The sequence below is a fragment of the Podarcis melisellensis genome, assembly GCF_964234715.1.
Source record: "Podarcis melisellensis genome assembly, chromosome: 6".
In the NCBI taxonomy this organism is placed as follows: domain Eukaryota; kingdom Metazoa; phylum Chordata; class Lepidosauria; order Squamata; family Lacertidae; genus Podarcis; species Podarcis melisellensis.
In genome coordinates this window covers 98,442,178-98,466,143 of record NC_138538.1, presented here as the reverse complement: position 1 = coordinate 98,466,143, position 23,966 = coordinate 98,442,178, and the positions used below count along the sequence as shown (strand labels likewise).

At 45.9% G+C, this 23,966-nt stretch overlaps 2 protein-coding genes across 4 annotated transcripts in view; one reads left to right on the top strand and one right to left on the bottom strand.

Annotated features, from left to right (window-relative positions):
* Positions 1–8,706, bottom strand: part of SUCO (SUN domain containing ossification factor) — a 42,039-nt gene extending 33,333 nt beyond the window's left edge. For both annotated transcript variants that reach the window (XM_081915035.1, XM_081915036.1), the window contains exons 1-5: positions 8,557–8,706; positions 6,571–6,679; positions 5,106–5,210; positions 2,104–2,249; positions 608–748 (exon numbers count right to left, since the gene is read on the bottom strand). In XM_081915035.1, the coding sequence (XP_081771161.1) occupies positions 608–748; positions 2,104–2,249; positions 5,106–5,210; positions 6,571–6,679; positions 8,557–8,624 (569 nt within the window). In that variant the 5' untranslated portion in view covers positions 8,625–8,706. The remainder of the gene's footprint in view (positions 1–607; positions 749–2,103; positions 2,250–5,105; positions 5,211–6,570; positions 6,680–8,556) is intronic.
* Positions 8,707–11,635: 2,929 nt separating this feature from the next.
* Positions 11,636–15,005, top strand: PIGC (phosphatidylinositol glycan anchor biosynthesis class C). 2 transcript variants are annotated; one of them, XM_081915168.1, is made up of 2 exons: positions 11,636–11,725; positions 13,237–15,005. In XM_081915168.1, the coding sequence occupies exon 2, from the start codon at positions 13,340–13,342 to the stop codon at positions 14,231–14,233; it is 894 nt and encodes a 297-aa protein (XP_081771294.1). In that variant the 5' UTR covers positions 11,636–11,725; positions 13,237–13,339; the 3' UTR covers positions 14,234–15,005. The 2 variants fall into 2 exon arrangements, with proteins under 2 accessions (XP_081771294.1, XP_081771295.1); XM_081915169.1 differs by lacking the exon at positions 11,636–11,725 and adding an exon at positions 12,666–12,805.
* The last annotated feature ends 8,961 nt before the right edge of the window (positions 15,006–23,966 follow it).

Here is a 23,966-nt window from a genome sequence, read left to right as displayed (position 1 = left end):
GCTAAGACTGTTTTGATGTATGGAAGTGATGTTATATGGAAAACGTCTGGATATGGCTACTGGATAAAAAAAAATAACATCCACGCAGGATTACAAACTGTTCTAACCAGCTTGTGGAGACTATCAGAGGTCACAAAGAGAAAGGAAAAATATATGAAAATAACAACAAGAGATGTGGAAAAATAATAAGAAAGGACTGGATAGTACTGTGAACATCATAAGGTTAGATTTGTGGACATTAAAACAGCAGCAAGAAGCAAGAAGTTGATTGGATCCCTTTGGAACTTGAAATATGGGTACCCCCAACAAAAACTTAAAATTCGGCTGTGTAATTTGGAAATTATGTAATTTGGTTTGATTTGATGTGATTGGTCGGTTAATAAAACATTATTCAGAAAAAAAAGAGAGTGGGGCCCTAGGCTAGAGTTTGCTTAGCTTACACGTAAATCCACCACTGGTTGGTCACCTTGCATCTCTTTGAATAGACATGAAAATTAGAAGAAGAAGAAGAAGAAGAAGAAGAAGAAGAAGAAGAAGAAGAAGAAGAAGAAGAAGAAGAATGAAAATCAATGGAACAGCCTATGGCAGCAGTTATTTTAATACTCACCCCTCTGGAGAAGTATCAAGAGACGAAGAGTCACCCTGAGGCTGGCCCTCAAGTGCCCCACCCAGGTCACAGTCAGGCTCTGACTGCTCTGCTTCAGCAGAGCTAGCTACAGGGATATCAGCACTGGAGTTTTCTATTGCACTGAAGGAAAAGAAAACAAACATGCTTTTTACTTCTATGAAATAACTAATATTTTTTGCTGGAATTTCTAATACCATGACACATCAAAGCACCCTTGTATTAAAGCAGTTGCCAGGTAACCACAGAAGACAAAGAACTGCATATAGCCCAATATATGAAACGAGGCAGTGAGGGAACATCTTTTATACGTTTTTACATTTTTGCATATATTTGTATATACTGCCTTGAGTCCCAGTCTGTGAGAAAGGAGGGATAATAATATTAATAAATAATGCATCCAACCCTCAATTAGTCTGTTGAGAGGGAGAGTACTCTTCTACTCAAATGACTTATTCTATTATTTCTTGCAGAAAGTGTGCAATTGTAGGGAATTTGTTTAGGGAAGCTTTTAATGTTTAATAGGTTATTGTATTTTAGTGTTCTGTTGGAAGCCGCACAGAGTGGGTGGGGTATAAATACATTATTATTATTATTATTATTATTATTATTATTATTATTATTATTTCACTGGCATTATTAGAAATGCCAATAGTGAATCTTTAGCTATGGAGCAATACTACCCCTGTCAATATAATTCAACTTAAAACAAATGCAGTTTCCTAACTTTAATGTGGTATCAGTTGCTGCCATGAATGAATCAAGTCAGAGAGTCAACAGTTGATAACCTCGTGTAGTTTTCTTAAAGTGCATATATATATAATACATAATGCAGTGTGTTGGCTACCTATGGTCAGGCTTCGAGGAATAGGATCCCTCCCCTGGTGGCAGTAAATAAGCAGATCAAATGAAAGGAGCATTCTTACCATTTGTTTCTTTAATAATCACAGCGAGAGACAAAGGAATGCATCTCTCTCTAGGAATGGCATTGCTCCCAGTAAAGGTTCACCCCCTCCGTACCCATTAATCTACATCACTCCTACGTCGGGTAATCTGAGCTTGTTGCCACTGTGCTTTCTGTTCTATCACTCTCAAAGCCCTCTTAGGCAAAGGGGGGTCAGGAATGCTTTCTAAAGACAGTGAATCTGCCAGCTGTCTCTCTCCTGGTATTTCCTCTTCTAGCTGTTCCTCACCCAGTATTTCCCAGCTTTCCCCCTCAGCACTATGCCCCTCTGCAAACCACTGTTCTAAATCAATGGGAAGGTTCGGGGGGGGGGGGCCTGCCACCATCTCTCAATCCAGTCCCTGACAATATCTTACAGGTTCACACTTCTTTCAGTTTCTGTTTAGAACAGAGGAAAGGTTAATTTTTTTAATAGATAAATTATAAACTGCTGGATCAGAAAGTATCTCCAGCAGGTGAAATGCCTCTTGATGCAATACTATGCAGAAATGGCCAAAAAAATGGAATAGCTTACTTGGGCTGAGAGACTGGTGAGATCTCCGAGGTAGATATGCTGAAAGTACTATCAGGGATATCAGCTACACTAAAAGAACCTTCATTGGAATCCACTGAAGACTGTGCCTCAACTTCAGGTGTCCTCAATTCCTCCATCTCCATGTTCTGTTCAAAAATGTCAATATACACTTTAGAATCAGTTCCAACATCTGCCCAATTTGCAGAATTTATTTTAACTACTCAAAGCACAAAAAAGAATAGTGAAGCCTACAAGGCTGCTATTTCACAGGGTAAGCCAACCACAAGCAAGCTGGGACAAGTAAAAACTAACCTTTGAGCCTTAATACAATTCACCATGCTAGTCAAGTGGTTCATCTTACTAAAACTACATATATGAAATGCTGCTATCAGGAGCTATTTGTTGGGACGGGGGCAGCACTCAACTGTATTAGCCTAGCTAATACTTAAGGTTCCTTGTGGAAAATTCAAGTGCTTCTTATTCTCATAGTGCCAGTAGACTTGGCAGCGCAGTCCACAAGGAAACTATTGTGCAAAGGAAATGAGCATTCATAAAATCTTTACATCCCATCTAGAAATCTGCATTTTCCCTAACTAATTTTACACTTGGACTGCAAGCAGATTAAAGACATTTGAAACCATCAATTTACATGTGACAGAAAAGCGACTTCTTCATATTGCCAGTAAGGGTTGTTTTTTTAATAGCATCAGTATCACTTGCCTATGACCGTAGGTCTTTCAACTGTCATTGCTCACAGGTTCTGAATCCTGCATAGAGCAATGTTCAGAACCTTCTAGAGGTGGGTGAGAAAATGCTTTTTGGCAAGAGGATTACCCCCAGTCCTCCAGGAGGGGTGTGGCCCCTGCCTATTCACTCGGTTGCTAATAAAACTGCTGCAGCACGTAAGAAGAAAGCTAGAGAAAGAGAAAAGCAGCTCAGAGGATACAAGGACTGTGGGGAAGGAGGACCACTTAAGCTACAGGAGAGCAACCTACCTTTCTTCTCCACGTAAGGGAGAAGAGCAAGTTCTCCTACTGAGAGCCAGGGCAAGTGGCTTAGGGAACCAGAGAGCTCAGGCAGTCCAAAGGAGGCACCTGTTCACACCCAAACATCCTGTGCCCGGTGCTAAACAAAGGCAGCCCTGCAGCTCAGCAACCGTACTGCACTTAGTACTCTCAACAAGAATAAAAATCATGTTATAATTTATACCCCACCCATCTGGCTGGGTTCCCCAGTCACTCCTTGAGAAAAGCCTCTATACAACGTCTGCCCTAAACAGGATTAGCAGCCAAACCAGCTCTACCTAGTTCAATGGTGGAAAAGACCCACTGCACAAATGTTGCTGATGCTGACTTTCCCTTGAGGGCTCTCCCAGCAGAGAGGTGCCAGGGTTGGAGCTGAGCAGCCAGAGACCACAATGGCCAGTTGGTCAAAGGGCTTTGCTGGTATTTATTGTTTAATTCCTTTTTAAACCTCTGTGAGGGCACTCATTTGATATACCCATTTTATGAAGTAAATAACAGGGTGAAAACAGTATACAGTGGTACCTCAGGTTAAATACTTAATTCATTCCAGAGGTCCGTACTTAACCTGAAACACCACTTTAGCTAATGGGGGCCTCCTGCTGCCGTGCCGCCGGAGCCCGATTTCTGTTCTTATCCTGAAGCAAAGTTCTTAACCTGAAGCACTATTTCTGGGTTAGCGGAGTCTGTAACCTGAAGCGTATGTAACCTGAAGCGTATGTAACCTGTATGTAACCACTGTAGCTTCCACAGAGTTGGTGCCCGAAAGAAGATAAAAGGCTAAATAAATCCTTCAAACCCTTCAACCGATAGGAGCAAAACAACACAACCTTTAAACTGTATGATGGTATCAGCCTCCTTCTCTCCTCCCACAGTGGCAGCTCCTTCACACCTGAAACTCAGGACAGGCTCTCTGAGGTGCAGATTTACTCCAGAATAAAAACCTTTCACACCCCCCATGGCTCCCTCTTGTAGAGAAGCACAAACACAGCTGAGCTACAGAGACACACACACCCCAGTCTCTTCAGCACCCCAACCCCACAACATTCCCTCCAGCCTCTCTCCCCTCATCCCTGGTGGTGGAAAGCACCCTCTGTGTTGATCTTCCCCTCCCCCCATGCAATGGGGGGAGGGAAGGGGAGAGGGGAGAGAGAGTGGGAGGGAGGGAGAAGTCAAAAATTGTAAAGGACCCCTGGACGGTTAAGTCCAGTCAAAGGTGACTATGGAGCTGAGGTGCTCATCTCACTTTTTAGGCCAAAGGAGTCGGCATTTGACCACAGACAGCTTTTCCAGGTCATGTGGCCGGCATTACTAAACAGCTTCTGCCGCAACTGAACACTGTGATGAGTGCCAGAGTGCATGAAAACGCAGTTTACCTTCCTGCCACAGCGGGACTTATTTATCTACTTGCACTGGTATGCTTCCAAATTGCTAGGTTGGCAGGAGCTGGGACAGAGCAACAGGAGCTCACCCCATCATGTGGATTCAAGTCACCGACCTTCCAATCAGCAAGCCCAAGGGGCTCAGTGGTTTAGACCACACATGTGAGGCACTTTTCCAATAGCTACCTAGGGGAAAGTTCCCCCCAAATCCCGTCCTCCCTCCCTCCCTCGCTCTATCTCACAGCAGCAGATGAAGGAGAGAAGGAAGTCCAGCTAAAGCAAACCAGGTAGGGCAGGCGCAGCCACATGGAGGAGGGGAAGCATCTAGATTCATGCAGGGAGGCATTCAACTCCTGTGACTGCAGTGCCTACCAGCTGACCCACACAGCAGAGCAAGCAGCGGCAGATCACTCAGGCAGCAGGCAGGAAATTTTATCTCAAGTTTTATCAGACACAGCACAAGACTTCTGAAACTGCTTGCCAATGGACCATTCCCTATAGCGGATTGCCAGGGGAGTTTCAAGCGCTGCTATGACCGCTCCAAAGCTCAGAGGCATGGATCATGGCTGAAAGAATAGGCATATCCCCAAAGACTTGCCTCTTTTTGCTTTGTGCAGTCAACTAAACATTCTTCAGGATGAGTGTTTATACTGGAGTCAATGTGTTCCAAAGACAATGTTCCAATGGATCCATGGGTCTCCTCCTTGTGGAAAGATACAGAAATATATTTAGATAGATGCAGCTGCCAAGCTTTGCTGGGAAACTTCGGCTCTGAGGAGGTACTTTTAATCCTAAAAGACATTTTTTAGTCTAATCTTTCACCATTTTGCATGCACCAAAATGTGATCTAGAGAGTGTCTTCAATTGTTTAAGACCTTACAATGATTGACATTTAGCAAACACAAAGAGACTTCTGGCATCTTAAAAAACAAAACCATTATGGCCAAAGTTGATGCAGACTGATGCCATAGGCCAGGGGTCAGCAACCTTTTTCAGCAGGGGGCCGGTCCACTGTTCCTCAGACCTTGTGGGGGGTCGGACTATATTTTGGAATAAAATAAGAACGAGTTCCTATGCCCCACAAATAACCCAGAGGTGCATTTTAAATAAAAACACATATTCCACTCATGTAAAAACACCAGGCAGGCCCCACAAATAACCCAGAGATGCACATTCTACTCATGTGAAAATAAGCTGATTCCCGGACCATCCGCGGGCCAGATTGAGAAGGCAATTGGGCCGGATCTGTCCCCCAGGCCTTAGTTTGCCCACCCATGCAATAGGCAGTGTTTGTCAAACTTGGGTCCCCAGCTGATGTTGGGAGTACAACTCCCATCAGGGAACTGTAGTCCAGCAACAGCTGGAGACCCAAGTTTGAGAAACACTGTCATAGGGTGACATCTAATGGAGTTAGCTGGCCTACAGGGTTATTCCTGCTGCATGAGGGGGACTTCTCTTCCTCTTCTACCCCATTCAGTTCCTACCAAATTCACTCTGGAGAGTCCAATCGCATGACATTGGATAGCGTACATAATATATGTAATTAAAATAGTTATTCTTCAAGGGGCCACAGGCCTGTTGCAACAAAAACAATCAAGGCCACCCTTGTGTAAATCTTTAACAATGGATGCATCCAAAGCAGCACCTGCAGAAGAAGAATTCCCAACTACCCACTGTGGTGACATCAAATCCATTCTGAGAGATGCTCCAAAGGCCTAGCCTGGGGGATTGTCTGATTTTATCTTCTCAGATACACGTGGCAAAGATCCTGCTGTCACCACCAGAAGAGGCTTTTGGGAGGGCCATTTCACAGAAGCTGCTTTGGATGTGACTCAAGAGAGATGGCCAAGGAACCTTAAGACACAGATAAGCTTGTTTTAGAAAATCATTTAGGTTCTATGATGTATAGAAAAAGAAAGCCATTCTGAGTTGTTGTTTCAAATTTAAACATTTCCTCTCAATTTAAAGCAGCCTTTAAATAATCCTGCATGGACGACATGTTTCATGTCATATTCTGCATGCAAGTCCCCAATAAAGCTGTTCAGTTTCTTCCAGGCAGTTACCTTTTCCTGGATGTTCTTGTCCATGTTTGCCAAGGGACAGTTCTCATTTGGTAAATGCAAAGAGTCAGAGGAAGGACTCTCTTTACAAAAGACATGCCAGCTGGGTAATCTGTTAAAAGAACAAAAGCACACTCACACAGACAGATACAGTTACATCACAGCTGATGCCATGAGAGGGCGAGGCATGGATGATGAAATATGCCCTGACCCGCAAAAAAAAAAAAAAAAGTTACCTACTCAACTCCTGTTTTGCCCCAAAAGGGCATTGGATGCACCCTCACAAATACAGCCTGAAAAGTGAGGAGTCAGAGTATGAGCATTCCTGGAGAATGGCCTGCATGCGAGGATGAGACAAGCAAATGTTGTACTAATCTTCAAAATGGTGAAAGAGGAAGACCCAAAAAACCTAAATACTGGATAGTCTAACTCTGAGATAAGGGAATAAACTAGAACATATTATAAATGAGTCAATCTGCAAATATCTTTATAATATAGTGATTTGTAGGAGTTAGCATGGATTTGTGAAGAATAAATCCTGCCAGACTCCAAGCTTAAATAATTGCTGCCAGAATACATGCTTAAATCAAGTTGGAAGGGACCCCGAGGGTCATCTAGTCCAACCCCCTGCAATGCAGGAATCTCAACTAAAGCATCTATGACATATGGCTACCCAACCTCTGCTTCAAAACCTCCAATGAAAGTTTTCACTTCCCAAGGGAGACTGTTCCACTGTCGAAGAAGCTCTTACTGTCAGAAAGTTCTTCCTAATATTTAGTCACAAACTCCTTTATTGTAACTTGAATCCATGGGTATTAAGTCTCACCCTCCAGGCGAAAACATTCCTCTTCAACAAGGCCCTTTTAAATGTTTGTGGGGGGAGGGGATTATTGGTTTATGGGCTTTTTGTTGTTCTTTTTATTATGTATTTTGTGTTTTTATGTTGTGAACTGCCCTGAGATCCATGGATGAAGGGTGGTATACAAATGTAATTAATTAATCAGTTATTCATAAATAATGAAAGGATTAAGCCCCCAAATATCTGCTGAATAAGCTGCTTATGTGAGCAAATTATCTGGAAGCAAAGGGGGATTCAGATTGGCGCAAGTCATAATGCATCATAAGAATACATACTTGTATCCAGGCTTGCCAATAAAATAAATATACACCAGCCTACAAACATACTGTTAGTGCATATGGTTGTATGTACCTAAGTGTCACAGAACAGCTTTTGTAGCATATCTGGCTTGCTACTCTCCTCCTGAAGATGGAGATCTGTGACTTCATGTTGAAGGTCCACTTATTTCCATCAGAAATTGCCAGTGTTGTGCTTTAGCTACATCTTTGCTCTGCTTTCAAAGCACTCTTACATGCCCGTGGGAGAAAACACATTGATAAGAATAGCACGTTATTTTTCAACTGCTTTTGTAAATTTATCAAACACAAGGGCCATTTCCCCCTCTGACTTTTCTTGTTTAGAATGGTAGTTTAACTAGTTAAAATCTATTGCAGGAATGTAGTCCCTCGACAGAAAGCACAATCCTACATGCTAGTTGCTCACTACATTTACAGGGTTATTAGGCCAAACACAGATTAACAGCCAAAAAGAGAAAAAGCCCCCAAGATGTACCGCAGGGAAGCCTACCAGGCTGAAGAACTGGGGAGCAGAAGCTCAAGGGAGTGCGGCGACACAACATCACTGCTATGGAGCCTAAGAATCCCAGTCTGTCCTTGCCTGACCCACCTGGCTGAGCTCGCCAAGCCCGCTCCGGGGGCTCTTCTGCTCCCCCCGCCAGGAAGCCGGGGCAACAGCCAGAACTCTTTCCCTGACTCCACTCCTGCTCTCCAGGAGCGAACCACGACGGGAAGCCCTCGAGCGGGAGCGGAGCGGGATGAGTCCCGCCCTCTCGCTTTACTCCGCTGCCCGCCTCCCGGACCACTGCGAAGGCGGCGAGGGGCTGCCCCAGGGACCCTGCCTGGGAGACTCACCCGGCCAGGCAGCCCAGGAGGAAGCAGGAGGAAGCCAGGAGCAGCAGCCGGCGGGGAGGCTCCTTCATGGTCTCCGCCGTCTGCCTCGTGGGGCCCGCGGGCGGCGGCGCATCCTCCCGAGGGCCGGGGCGGGCGGGCGAGGGGTCCGGCAGCCGCGTCCGCCGCCCGCGCTGGATCCGCGACGCGCTGAGCTGGAATGTGACGCGTCACCGCGAGGGGAGCGGGGGGAGGCAGAGCCGCGCCTGCGCACCAGGCCGCTTCCCCTCCGTTTCGAAAGACAACGGCCCAGAGAGGCCGCCGCCAGCCAATCGACAGCGCCCTTTTCTCCAAGGCGGCCGCTGATTGGGCAGATTTCCCTTTCCCCTCTCCGCCCGCGGACGGGCCGCGCGCTCCCCCGCCCTAAGGCCGTGGCGGGGAGGGATAGGCGTCCGGGGGGAACGCCGGAGCGCTCGCGGTTCGCTCTGAAACTGCCTCGGATGTTGCAGGCGGGGTGGGGAGGGGGGCGTAGTAGCCAAGGCGCTGCTTTTCTTAAGAGAACTTACGCGCCGTGAGCACGAACAGACAAGAGCCTTAAATCGCTTTCGTCGATCAGGCATTCTCTTCGGCAGCTTGCAGCAAAGGCCGCGCGGGGGCGGGGGCTTTTTATAGTCTTCGAGGCCCCCGGCGGCGATGTGACGCAGAGCCTCAAGATCAGGGCTATAGAGGCGCACTGAGCGCCCAATTTGCGGGTTCCTCTTGCACTAGGACGCGGGTGGCGCTGTGGGTTAAACCACAGAGCCTAGGACTTGCCGATCAGAAGGACGGCCGTTCGAATCCCCGCGACGGGGTGAGCTCCCATTCCTCGGTCCCTGCGCCTGCCAACCTGGCAGTTCGAAAGCACGAAGTGCAAGTAGATCAATAGGTACTGCTCCGGCTGGAAGGTAAACGGCGTTTCCGTGCGCTGTTCTGGTTCGCCAGAAGCGGCTTAGTCATGCTGGCCACGTGACCCGGAAGCTGTATGCCGGCTCCCTCGGCCAGTAAAGCGAGATGAGCGCCGCAACCCCAGACTCGGCCACGACTGGACCTAATGGTCAGGGGTCCCCTTTACCTTTACCTTGCACGATGCTTGGGACTGGGCTCCAGCCTTTACCTGCGGTTGTGACATTGCAAGGGCTGCCCTAGGCTGGTCCTTGGCCAGCACACCTGAGCTCACCGCGTCGGGTGATGGACAGCACTGCTCTATACCTTTTCACAGAAATGCACGCAAAGGCCATACTCACTCACTCACTCATTCATTCATTCTATTTCATAAAATCTATACACCGTTTGATTGCAAAAAAATCCACAACCCAACCACATGTAACAACCACATAATCATGAAGAGGACCCTCCATATTTTAATCATTTTAAAAATCAATTGTAACAACTTGGAACTAAAGCATTTTTAGTTGCATAATCGTTTTACCATTTTTTAAAAAAGTACGCTAAAAAGATCAACCCAATAGTAAGGTGCCAAATGGACAGGCAGTCCATTTTTTAAAAAAGTAAATGTTAACATTTTTATACACACTATAAGATTGCTAGTTTCCTTCCTCATGGGTGCCAAGTGCCCTCAAAGCCCCAGCAGGTCTTTCATGTTCAGAGTCACAGATCTTTAAAAAACAAAACAAAATAAAAGAGTTCCTTCTAAGGCTACTTAGAAGGAAGATTTCACCAATGTTTCATTCTTTCTCTAAAAAGAGGGTTGCATTATGAAAAAAGATTGAAGAACTGTAGATGGGGGAAACAGGAGAACAAATTTGATCATGATGTCACATAACAAGTGAACAAAATGCAGTTATTGCATAAACACTTAGTACATAAACACCCTCACTGTTTTGATGTTTTTGTTATTTGTACTTTCAAAACCTGATCCCATGGTTCTATGAAAATTAACCAAAAATGGCTTCCATTAATTAATTACATTTGTATACAACCCTTCATCCATGGATCTCAGGGCAGTTCACAACATAAAAATACAAGATAAAAACACAAAATACATAATAAAAAGAACAACAAAAAGCCCATAAACCAATAATCCCCTCCCCCCACAAACATTTAAAAGGGCCTTGTTGAAGAGGAATGTTTTCGCCTGGAGGGTGAGACTTAATACCCATGGATTCAAGTTACAGTAAAGGAGTTTGTGACTAAATATTAGGAAGAACTTGCCACTGCATGGCAAGACTTTGGAGCCTGCCCTTTGGGCACATGGGCCTTCTCAGCTTTGAGGCAAGGGAGCTTGTTTTGTTACCTACAAGCCAGCCTGTTTTGATTCTGATTTGCTATATGAAACATTTTTATGGCCCTGGGAGAGAAATCTGGAAAGGCATCAGAAGCTATTGCAAGATGGGAGGCGAAGCAACCTAAAGTCCCAAATGTCCTGTAGGGCCTCCAGCTAGGAATCTCTAGTTTTGAAATCAGAGACCACTATTGCCACGCTGTCCCCAGCTACACCTGCAAAATGAAACAAACATCATGTGAGGTGCAGGTAGTGGACCTTATCCAGCAAGAACAGGAGTTACCTAAGCATCATTCAAGACCAGTTTGCTGAGTGGGCTTCATTTACTATCACCAAAATGACCTTTGCACGTATACTTGTGCTGCTGACGCTGCAATCTTACGTATGCTTACTAGAACGTGAACCACACTGAACTTTGGGAGAGCTTAATTATGAGTAAATATATTTAGTACAAGCCTGATTATATCTGATGCTTCTGTCTGTTGAGAAAATCGGGTTCAGTGACATCATATGGAACCTTTTTCATCAATTTGCCCACTCCCACTGCCTGTGTGTTCTGGGAGCCCTATTCCTCCCACAACCATTTTTAGGAGGCCCACTCATCACCCTCACCAGATACTTGGAAGGAAAAGCTGACACTTCTTAGCACTTTCCTGGACGGATGTGCACACCAAGAACACTCTGTGTTCCCCTGCTCTTCTCAGTGGATCTGAATGCATTGATCAGAACCATTTCTCCTACGGGATTTCCTGTAATCTGAGGTTACTGAGGATAAGGGCTGGTTTGAATTTGATTTAACTTCCACTGAAAACATCATATTGCCAAAAGGTGCCCTGCTGGAGGGTGACAGCTTACAGGCACACAGGCCACCTGGTGACAATGATGCCAAAGTCCGTTTGCTCTAGCTAGCAGGTAAAGCTACTGAATCAGATGATGGCAGCATATTTGACCCATGACATAATACAATTGGTAGCCAACAGAGGCGTATTTCATAGGACAGAACCCTGCCCTATGTCCGGTGGTCATGCTTGACCCAGAAACCTATGCACACGTGAAAGGACTTTTTTTCTCTGAGCATGCAATAATGCAAATGTGTCAAATTGAGTCAAAATGTCCATTTAGTACATGCACAAGGCTTAACCCCCCCCCAATATTTTACTCCAAAATGCCAACCACTTGAAACTTGAGTTTGCAGATGTCTGAATTTATGGCAGGAATTCCTCCTAGGGTTAGGCAGGTACTATCTGTCTTTACACCTGAGCCAAGTGGGATGAATGGGCACTATCCCTGGGTCAATAAACCTATTTACAACAAATATAAACCCCAGGACACGCGGTCTGATCCTATATTTACTTCTATCACTGCATTCCAGGGGGCTCACTCCCTAGTGTGTGTTCAGTGAGTTTCCTTCTGTCCCTCAAAATCGGGGGGGGCGCAATTATTATTTTAAAGTTCCACAATATTTTAGCCGTTCTTAGTTAAGAAACGGGTTTCCTGGATGTGAACCTAAACCAGCCAGTAAACGTACCAACTTCTCAGCGGGGCCGACCAGATGCGTCGCTGGGAACCCCTTCCTTGAGCCCGGCCCAGCCCGGCTGTCCTGTGGGAGGGAGTTCCCCAGCTGCCCTGGACCAGCGCCTCGCCTCTCCTTCCCGGGGCGCCTGCGCGTCCGGATGTGCTGCTCGGCCCGGGAGGGGAGGGGAGCCTTCTTGGCGCGCGAGGAAGGGAGGCAGGGCGCCGCCCCGGCCCTCCTTCTCGGCCTCCCCGCCAGGCACCCGTCGTCCCTCCTCCCCGCCCGGCCGCGCTCTCGCCGGCTTGGGCTGCCAGCTGCGTTGCGCGCCGATCCGGGAGCGGCGGCCCGTGGGAATCCCGGGGATCCTTGGCTTGGGAAACGGAGGGATCTCCAGCCCCGCAAGTCGGTTCCAGGCTGCTGGCGGAGGGACGCTGGCATTGGATCAAGAGGCGGAAGTGAACGGAAATGGCACCATAAAGGTATTTTCATGCTGGGAGCTAAACACACACACACACACACGTACACGTGTAAGGTACTTCCTCCCCCTTTGGGTTTCCCCGGAACAACTTCCACGTGGGTGCCCAGCTTGCACAAGAGGAGGCCAGAGATCTTGGGGTGCTATATATGAAAGAACACATGGAGCCTAAATACCAAATCCTTGGCATGTTTGCTCCCAAGTAAAGCCAACAGATTTTGTTGACTTCTGGTTACTGATGATCATGAAGGGCCGGAGGAAGGAGAAGCCAAGCAATGTGTCTGCCTAGGAGGAGCCAAGATAGTGGGCCCTGTTTCCGAAACAGTCGGATGGTGGGGTCCCCAAGGGTTGTAGCACAGCTTCTCTTGTGGTTTCTCTCTGTGGCCATGGGAGCTGACTGCAGATCTTGGCTTGATGGACTTGTTTTCTTTCTAGGTGGCAGCCGTGACCTAGAAAACCAGGGACAAGTCTGGGCCTGAGTTTCATCATCCATTCATGTTGTAAGGAAGAGCCGTGAGACAGGGACTTGGCCGGAATCATGCTGCCTGCTCAGCTGGGACCAACCACACGGCAGCGCTGGCAGAAAGTGTTGTATAAAAGGCAGCCCTTTCCTGATAACTATGTGGACCAGAGTTTCCTAGAGAAGCTACGCAAGAACATCCATGCCCGCAAGTACCAGTACCGGGCGGTGGTGTTTGAGTCCGGAGTGGTCATACAGCAGCTGTGCAGCGTCTGCGTCTTTGTCGTCATCTGGCGGTACATGGATGTGGGGCTGCTGGCTCCCCAGTGGTTATTTGGCGCTGGCTTGGTGACTTCCTTGATAGGTTACGTCCTTTTTGACGTATTGGACTCGGGAATGGGGAGAAACCAGAGCGGGCAGACGCGTTGGGCAGATCTGAAAAACACGGTGGTGTTTGTGGCCTTCACCTACGGCTTCTCCCCAGTGTTGAAAACACTGACTGAGTCCATCAGCACAGACACAATTTATGCCATGTCTTCTCTCATGCTCCTAGGACATCTGATCTTCTATGACTACGGCGCCAATGCTGCCATTGTGTCCAGCACTCTGTCCCTTAACATGGCCATCTTTGCCTCGGTCTGCTTGGCCTCACGGTTGCCTCGCTCCTTGCACGCCTTCGTCATGGTGACATTCGCTATCCAGATCTTTGCCCTGTGGCCCATGCTGCAAAAGAAGCTCAAAGCCCGGACTCCCCGCTGCTATGTTGTCGCCACTTTGCTCTTTGCTCTGTCTGCCTTGGTGGGCCTGCTGACCATCTCCAGCGTTGGCATGGTTCTCTTTGCCCTTCTTCTCGTCTCCATCTCCTGCCTGTGTCCTTACTGCCTCATCAAGCTGCAGCTCTTCAAAGAGAACATCCACGGCCCTTGGGATGAAGCTGAAATCAAGGAAGACCTCTCCAAGTTCCTCATGTAAAGCAGGTGAGGCCCTAAGAAAGGCAGCTGCTGATGCCAAAACAAAAATAAAACTGCATCTCCGCTGAGATACTGGGGCCTTGTGAATAGGTGTGGGTCAATCTGAACTTCATTCTATCATTTATTACTGCAGATCATGGCAGAAGTATCAAAGGTTGACATAGCCTAAAAGGACAAGAGTGACCCTGCTACCAGTCTGATCCCAGCCTTGTGTCCTGAAAGGCATTCAGGTCTATTCTGACTTCCTCACACCCTGCATAAAGGCCAGCACATGCTGATTTCATTACCAGGTACAGTCTGTTCATCCCCTGAATGGAGACCATCAAAATAATGTCAGGATAATTTGAAGGCAGAGACAAAAGGGAACCAGCTCAGTCACAGCCAGCTAGAAGGAGAGTCTTCCAAGCTCTTAATTTGCAAGATGGTGAGGTGATAAATGGGCAGGAACTCTGGGGGAAATACCTTGGGAACTCTGGGAGTTGCTCACCTCAAAGCCTCCTCCCTTCTCCATGAAGGAAAAGGGTAGAAAGGAACCCTAAAATGTGTAGCCAGTGGCTCTCCTAGCTCCCACAAGGACCTTCAGTCAGCACCCAAGGAACCAAGATGCACGTGCTTAAGGACAGATAGACTCTTCCTCCCCAACTCTCCATTTCATCTCTCTTTAGATTGCAGGATTTGCTGCCTGCTTACATTGCAATTTTGCTGTCTGAAGCAGCATTTATATATAATGCATGTCTCTTCCATGTCATATAATAAACCAACTTTCTCTATTCCTTTGGTGTGAAAACTTAACATTTCTAAGAGAGCAAAGAAGTTTTGTCTCCTATCAAGGAGCCGCAAGCCCTTTCTTCTGAGTTGTGGTCTCCCTGGTCAGAGCTCAGACACAGCAGCACAAAACCTACAAAGGCCTTCTGCTCTCTTGAGTTCCCGGCCAATCTGAACCATCCAAGGCACACCTGATTTACTCTAGAGACCCTGATGGAAGAAGCTCAGCATCTGAGGTCTGCCCCCACAGGAGTCTCATTAGTGCTTAGCAGGATCCCTCAAGGATTAGAATCCCCCCCCCAATCCTGTACACAGGACCCCCCCTTTTGCACTCATCTCATATTAAGGGAAACATAATCACCTAGAGTGGGAAAGTTAGATCCCATGGTATGCACTTTTAGATTCCTATGTAAAGCCCTCCTCAAGGCTTCCAAACTAAGGGATATGAATATATTTGGGTTCAAATTCTGTGGGGAGGACAGGGAAGATCATACATGTCAGAGAACAGCCTGTGGCGTTATCGCCACGTTCCTTATTTCTCCTGCCACCCAATGTTCTATTTTAGATAATGTTTTTTCAAAAAGAAAGAAACATAACCACAATTGGAGGCAAAGTCACATTCCAATGTTATTTCTTGATTTAAATTCTCTTTCAAAAATGTATATAATGCCCATTGGGATCTGATAGTTTATCCATGGTTTTCACAGGAATTTTATGTCTAACTTTACGTGATAGGCTTGGGGACAGCTAGGGTCTGCTAGGCTCGTCTGTTCAAAAAAGAATTTATAAAGAATATTCCTATTTTCTTAGCTGTGTTTCTTGTATAATTTCATTATTGGGTATGTTGCTCCAAGTGTCCAAGTGGAATAATTTAATATAAATCTTGAACAACATTATCAGTTCCTGAATGGGTGAGCTGAAGGGTTTTAATCACTTCTTAATTGCTTTTTTCCTTAAAAAAGATTGCAAAGATTATTATTTTTTTAAAAAAAGCCCAATAATGTTCCTGCAGAACAATTCACATTGGGGCTGCTCTGCAATCCACCATCCAAGAATTCGGATGGACCATGAATTAGATGAGGTTATTTTTAGGATTACTGTTAAGAACAGGTAGCTGTACAGTGGATATATGAGCAGCTCTGGAGGGTGGAAGAGTGTGTGTGTGTGTGTGTGTGTGTGTGTGTGAGAGAGAGAGAGAGAGAGAGAGAGAGAGAGAGAGAGAGAGAGAGAGAGAGAGAGAAGGTCCCAGTTTTGTAGTAACCGTTCCTTCAACTTCCAATGCACTGAAGTAACAGCAGCAGGGGGAGCTCCAATATCCTTCAAAGTGACTGGCTGAATGAAATGGAAATAAAGCTGGAGTGGAATGTGCCTGTTTTGGCAAGAGGCAGCCCCCTCCCCAATTCACGATCCTCAGGAGCCTCCGGCCATTTATCAGGGAGAAGAGAGAGCAGCTCTCTGCTCAGGACTTCACCTCTCTTGAGACCTAGAAACCCTCTGAAAAATTACTTGGAGGGCACGGAAAACTTTTCCAGGCACATCTAGCAACCAGAAGGAAACTCGGAAGTTTTCCTGAGACTAGTTCTCTGATGGGTCTGCTGGACTTTTACTTCAGAAGCAAAGACCAGAACATTTGTAACGTTTCCACACAAGTTGGCCGTTTGTGTGAAACTGCCACCCTTTGTTCATTCATGAATAGCAGAGAATCCGAGTGACTTTGCTGCCGTTCGTCTGCATTGCAGAGTTTAATGTGTTGTCTTCTTTACACATGGCATAGTGTATTTAAAATACAGAAATTCAGTTGTATGCCAGCATATCCAATGTGGATGGGCAAAGGGTTTTTGAGGCTGGGGAGATGGGACACCAGGTCTTTTAACTGGCAGCTTCAGTAGTTTATTTCCTTGTTATTATTTGTCCTTTATATTTATTAATTAAAAATAACGTCACATTTTCTTTCCATTTTTTTCCAAAATGAGGCCCATAGTGGTGGCATAAAATGTATTAAACAGCCATAAAATTTGTAATAATTTGTGCAATTTGTATTCACCTTGCTGGGACGTGGGTGGCGCTGTGGGTTAAACCACAGAGCCTAGGGCTTGCAGATCAGAAGGTCGGCGGTTCGAATGCTTGCCACAGGGTGAGCTCCCGTTGCTCGGTCCCTGCTCCTGCCAACCTAGCAGTTTGAAAGCACGTCAAAGTGCAAGTAGATAAATAGGCAGCACTTCGGCGGGAAGGTAAACAGTGTTTCCGTGTTCTTCTCTGGTTCGCCAGAAGCGGCTTAGTCCTGCTGGCCACATGACCCGGAAGCTGTATTCCGGCTCCCGCAGCCAATAAAGCGAGATGAGCGCCGCAACCCCAGAGTCGGTCACAAAAGGACCTAATGGTCAGGGGTCCCTTTACCTTTAATCACCTTGCTTAAAAAATATATATAGTGGTAGTATGAGGGATGAAGACAACAACTGTTTTGGGGGTGGGTTTTTTGTAATATAGCTTTGTCAGAACTTTAGCAAGACAAAACTCCTTCAAGTAATTGTTGGTCTGGGGACAGACTTCCTCCAAAATTTCATTCCACATCAGCAAGGTAATTCCTCCCAACTAAGGCATGGGGGCAGGAATACTTGAAGACGCAGCAGCTGCAAAGTGCAGCACATAAACACAGGTTCTGGCCCACAAGCAGCTGTCCTTCTTGGCAGATGGCGAGGGGAGGCCCTCCCCAGGTGAGTGGCGCCCCCTGTGGGCAGAAGCAGGGTAACATGGGAGCCTGGCTGCTGCCTGCCCATATTTTGTGCCTCTCTTCTCACTCCCTGGGCTGCGAGGGCAGCATGACAGGACACCAAACAGGTTTTGCAAACAGATGTGGCAATGTGGAGAACTGAACATAAGGCAGGGACCCTGTGGCACCATCGGTCAGTGCGCCTTGTTGTGGACCAGAATGTTGGTTCGAGTCCAGTGAGGGATGGCTTTGGGCAGGATTCCTTCCCTGCAGCAGGGTGGTCCCCTCCAACTCTTATGAGGGAGAAATGGAACTGGACGCATTTGCTTCCCTCTCTCCAAGCAGGGCTATTTGGCCAAGGGGAACACACATGCTTCACTCATGCTCTGGGGTCACAAGCAGCACCTGTACGCCCAGGAGGCGCCACAGCCTGTGGAAGAGCCCAGCGACCTCGGAAGCCTAGCCCAGAGCAGGGCTTTTTGTGTGGCTGCCCCTGTTCTGTGAAACAGCCATGCTGTCGAGATATGGCCATTCCGGAAACAGCTGAAGAAGCTTCCCCAGCTAGAGAAACAGGTCTTTAGCAGGATCCTATGCAATCATAGGACTTTTCTCATTCCAGCAATGAGAAATTATGTTCTCCCTGTGTGGCTTCTGAAAGTACGTGGAAAAAAACAATAAAAAATAGGTGTCAGAAGGAAAACACGCCACCAAACCCAAACAGAGCGCTGCAGAAACTTTTAAAAAGCGAAGGAAAAAGCAGTTTCAGAAAGAGTGGGAGATAAGATGGTCCTGTTCCAATTCTAACCAACTAAAGGAAAGTTTATATAAAAACAACCACTTGGTTAGTGACTCATGAGGAAAGAATTTATCCTTTTTCTTAAGGGAAGCCCTTGGAAATAACATGACTAATAAGAGGATTGATCTTGTCTAACTGGCCACAAGTTAAATTTGACAGCAATTTCATCTGAAAATATATACATAATATGCCTGATAAAAGCTAGCTGTAGCCCAAAAGTTCAGGTCAATAAATAAGCCAGGAACTAACTGCTTGTTACATGCAAATATGTGTAACAGAGCCCCAGTGCCTTGGGAAAAAATAGCTTGCGGAAGGAGACATTAACTCTCTACCTGCTGTTTCTCTGCTCAAATCACACCCCAAGTCTCAACAGAGAAAAATGGGAAGGCAAAATTATATACATATGCTTCTATGATCTACATTTTGTTCTTTCAAACCTTTCCTTTTTTAAAAAATACACCCTTGCATTTAATATGTAGTTAAGCATTCATAGAATTACAGAATTCTAGAGATGGAGGGGACCCCAAGGGTCATCTAGTCCAGCCCCTGCAATGCAGGGATTATAGCAAAAGCATCCATGACGGAGGGCCATTTAACCTCTGCTTAGAAACCTCCAAGGAAGGAGAGTCCACAACCTCTCCAGGGAAACTCTTCCACTGCTGAACAGCCCTTACTGTCAGAAAGTTCTTCCTGATTTTAGTTGGAATCTCCTTTCTTGTAACTTGAAGCCACTGGTTGAAGTCCTACCCTATGGAGCCGAAAACAAGCCTTGCTCCATCTTCCAAAGTTCAAAATCTAAATACAATATTGCAATAAAGAATACATATAATATCACTGCAACACAAGGCTAAACAATTAACAGTTCATGTAACATACACCAACATTTAAATAAGCCCACAGCTTGTCATTTGTAGACATTGGGGTGCCAGCTACTATTTCGAATTAAGATGGCAAGCAAAAACGCCGCTTTGGGATGTGAACAGATTGTGCTTCACTCAGTGTTTTGCCCTGTACCAGAAAACGTCAGAGGGACTTCTTGGTGCTTAAAAAAAATAAAATAATGCTTGTCACCCATCCCAAAGTGTTTCATGAACCATTTTTGCATTAGTTCAACCAAGTATTAGTTTTGCAGTAGTTTGTTTGACTATCCGACATCTGTAAACTGCAATGCAGAAAACATTCTCCAAACAGATCATCCTTTAACACATCAGCTTTTTTTTTTAATTGAAATAATTACAGAGCATTTGCTCATATTTAGTCTGAGTGATATTAGAAATAAATACAATGTTTTGGGATTGGATATTATAATGGTCTAAAAGTAAGGATACTTCACAGAAAACTTTTAACTACAATGCAATGAAACTTACTATGGTAGGGTTTTGTTTTTTTTACTGTACATCAAAGCTAATATAAATGAAGAGTTATAAAAACCCAGCACTGAAGTTTTAAATAAGAATTGCCAACCTTGCAGGCACTAAGTTGAATTAGATCAGCCTGCTGGCTTTGAAGGTGCATTCAATTAGATGGTGGAGGGTGGGGCCAACATTTGCCTTGGCTTCTGCATCCGTTCTGTGTTCCAGCTGGACTGCAGAAGAAGGGTGTGGGCTGAAGAGGGGGAGAACTGAAACACACATTGGAAGTGGAGGGAACTCATGAGCAATCTCCAAAAGAGGACTTTAAGTGTGGAGCTTGATAAACGGGAAGTTGGTGAGTTCTAGGTGTCAGGCCGCAAACGCTTCCTCAGGTACCCCAACAGAAGAACTTCCGCTGGGCTTTTTTCAACCTAGTGCCTAAACACTGTCATGTGCATTTGATGTTTCGTCCACTTCCACTATATTTTCTCAAAATGTGGAGGACCCCAAGACACGGCAGAAGGAGATGGATGAGAGAGCTCTCTGGCAGGAGTTGGCTTCTCAATCAGCACCTTTGAGAGCTGAATAGTGTGATATATGTATTTGTATCATCCCACTTTTTACAACACATTTGCTTGAGGGCAAACACAATAAATCAAAGACCCGCATTAAGTACACCCAAGGATGGCTCTCCAGGCAGCTCCTCCTCCATCCTCATCCCAGCTCTTTCAGCTGCTCTGCAAAATACTTGGTTTCCAGACCCCACAACATCCTGGGGGTTGGTGGGGTGAGGCAGAATGGATAGAGGGGGTGGGGGTGAGGACTCTTCCCTGCTGGCCAGGATGAATCCCTGACACCAGATCCTCTCATTCCCCCTCGCCCTTCCATGAGATGAAGGTGTTTTCAAGGTGAGGCAATATTGGTCACTTCCATTCTTGGCAGAATTAGACTTTCAGTGGACATCAGGACAGCTGGCACCCCCCATTCCTCCTAGGGCTTGTCTCTGTGGAAGTCTTGCAATCTGTTCAGGAAAGCACCATCACTGACAAGTGTGGACTACCAAGCACACAGCAAGCAATTGTCCCTCCCAAGAAGGTAGGCTGCATTTAATTACACTTACATTTGGCTGCAATATTTAATTTGCTTGCTCTGCTATCCCTCATGAGCTCAGGTGGTTGAGCATTGCAACTTCTGCCTTATCAATGTTTATAAAGATGTTAGCAAAGCTCAGAGTTAACACTCAGTTGATAAGATGTGATTAAACCCCAATTTTCAGGGAAAGAATCAGCTCTCAGCACCATGGGAGTTAGCTGTTGCCCAATATCTTAAATGCCCTATCTAAGAAAATATTGGCAAGGAGGGTTAAGCCTCCTGCCTTGAATGATGGTGGGGGACTAAAGGGCCCCAATTATTAATCACTCAGTCACTTTTTTTGGAAAACAAAAGGAACGTGTTTTACTGCTGTTGAACAAGCTCCAGTATGATCAACTCCTGTTTTTTTAAAGTTATTGTAATGGTTCATTAGACAGCTGAAGACAATAATATGTAAAATAGACAGAATTTAGCAATCTAACTTCCTTTAACTGCACCCCCACATAATTAGGTGTGTAGAAATTCACCATCGTTGCTGTCATTGATTATTTCACACTGAGAAGTATATCACATAGTAGCTGCCATGTATTTCTGCTGTTGTTACATGAAATTTGTCAAGCATGCCAAAATTGGTGTGGTGCATTTCACAGCAGTATATATGTCAATGTGTGTATATTCAAAGCACCCCATTTTCCAGCTTAACCATAAAATAGCTTCAGGCCCCTGACTGGCACTTGCTATCCAATTATCACCATTCAATCCTCTTTTGCTACATTTTAATTTCAGCTCTCATGATTTCATGGGAAATTAATCTCTGTGTATGATGATTTTATTTCATCCTATTAGTTGTAAAGCAACAATTTCTAATTGCAATCCTCATTACTAGGACTGCGCTTAATGAACCTCTTTGGTGCAACCAAGTTTTCCCCATTTGCACACTGACTTCTCTCCTTTTTCCTTTCAGGCTGTTCCTAGGAATAGTGCTCTTGCCCCATAGTCCATGGCTGGTGTGGGAAGTGTCAGGCCTGGCGCCCAATCACAGCCCTCCAGGCTCCTATGGGACGAGTGCGGAGGTACACCTCCGTCTCAGCCAGCCTCTCTCCCTGGGCTGCACCCGTCTCACTTGCTCTACTGGTGCAAACACCCCTTCCCCACCTGGAACGTGCCCTTGAATGTGGACAAGGTCTCTCCCTTCCCCAGACGGAGCACAGAGGGGTGTGTGCAGAAACAAGCCTAGTACACATTCGTGGCTCAGCCTGTTGTAGTCCCTGGCCATGCACAGCACTCAGAATTATGTCCACAAGGGAATGTGGCCTTCAATTGGGGAAAAAGGCTGCCCCCCACCGGGCTGTATGCCAGCATGAATGAGGGCATCTCTTGTTTGGCTTTGTTTTCTCTCAATGATATCACCGCATAGCCAAATCTGATTGGCTTTATGACAACACTACAGTACCTTAAGAAGTAGCACACCCATTTTAGAAAAGAAATGTGGCGGAAGGCTAAAGAAGCATCTGCCCAGGATCTAAAGAGGCTCTGCTATGGCCTGAGCAGCGGAGATGGAAAAGGCGACATAAGGCTAGGTTGAAGGTGCATTGGAGAAGCCTGGACCATCTGCTGCACTATCAATACTTTCACCCTTTTTCAAATACATTTCCTAGGAGTCAGATATGTTCATGAAAAACATGTTCTTCCCTCCACATTTGGCCCAGGCCTAGCCGTTACGACTGAATAACATTTGTGCATAAAACCCCAAATCATCATGATGCACGCATTTTTTTTTGTTTTTTTTAAATAAATTTTTATTTGTTTTTCAAACACATAATTAAAACAAACAATAAACAAAACAGAGACATACAAACATATAAACATGTATAATTTCATAGTCTTATTTCCATACACCTTACTTCCTCGACTTCCCCATACCTCCCTTTTGCTGCATCCTTGTTTTACATTTCTTTAGCAACTCCTCCAGTTAACTAATTATTTAATTCACTTTCATTAGATTCTTTTTTCTTTAACTTATTAATTACAGCTGCAATTCTCTATTTCTTATTCCTTGACATCTTAACACTCCTCAATTTTACAACAATTTTTAAGGTATATCTTAAATTTCTTCCAATCTTCTTCCACTGTCTCTTTCCCCTGGTCACGGATTCTGCCGGTCATCTCTGCCAGTCCCATGTAGTCAGATGCACGCATATTTTGAATGCAGCCCTCTGTAAATGATCAGCGCACCTTATGGAGCTGAAATTATTCTGTTTTCCTGACTTGTGTAGACACCTTGCGTGAGGCAGCGAGTCATTCTGGTGGTCCAAGGAGGAAAAGAGCCTTCAGACAGTCCTACAATTAAAAAGAAGAATTAAAAAGAGGTTGATCACAGCAGTTTCTCCTGCACATCTGAAAAAGGGCTTATACCTCTGAGCTGCTTTTGACCACTGCCACAGTAATCCAATTCATAATACTTTTTGCTGCAATGTCTGTCACACTGGAACTGACTGCTGTCCAAGAGCTCTTAAAGGAGAACGCAGGACGATAGATGGGGCCTGAAACTGGCTTGTGGGCAGGTCAACCAGGAGCAGCTCAAGGTATTGTTACACGCTGCCCCAATGCCGAGATGAAGCAAGATTCCAGGGCCTTGTGCTCCTTTGGCGTGAGGCCCAGTGGAGATGGCAGTGCCTCTAAGAAATAGGATTTAGTCACACACATTTCCTCCTGGCTTTGATAGGGAGGCTGCCTCTTGCTGCTCCTAGCTTCAGCACGCTTGGGTCGAGAACAGAATCCAGCCATGCTTCCCGGTCTCTGGGTGCAGCCTCTCCCAGCCAGCCCTGCATGTAAAAGGGGCATCTTCCTCTGCCCCCCCCATCATGACACCCCTGTAACCCTGGCAACCTCCCCTTCCCAACTCTGCTAGGGTCTTTTGCTAACTCACACCTGGGGGAGAAACTCCGCCCCCTTCTTACCTTTGGTCAGGGCAACTCTGCCCTCACCTGTCTTGCTCTGTGATAGCACCTTTCTAAGC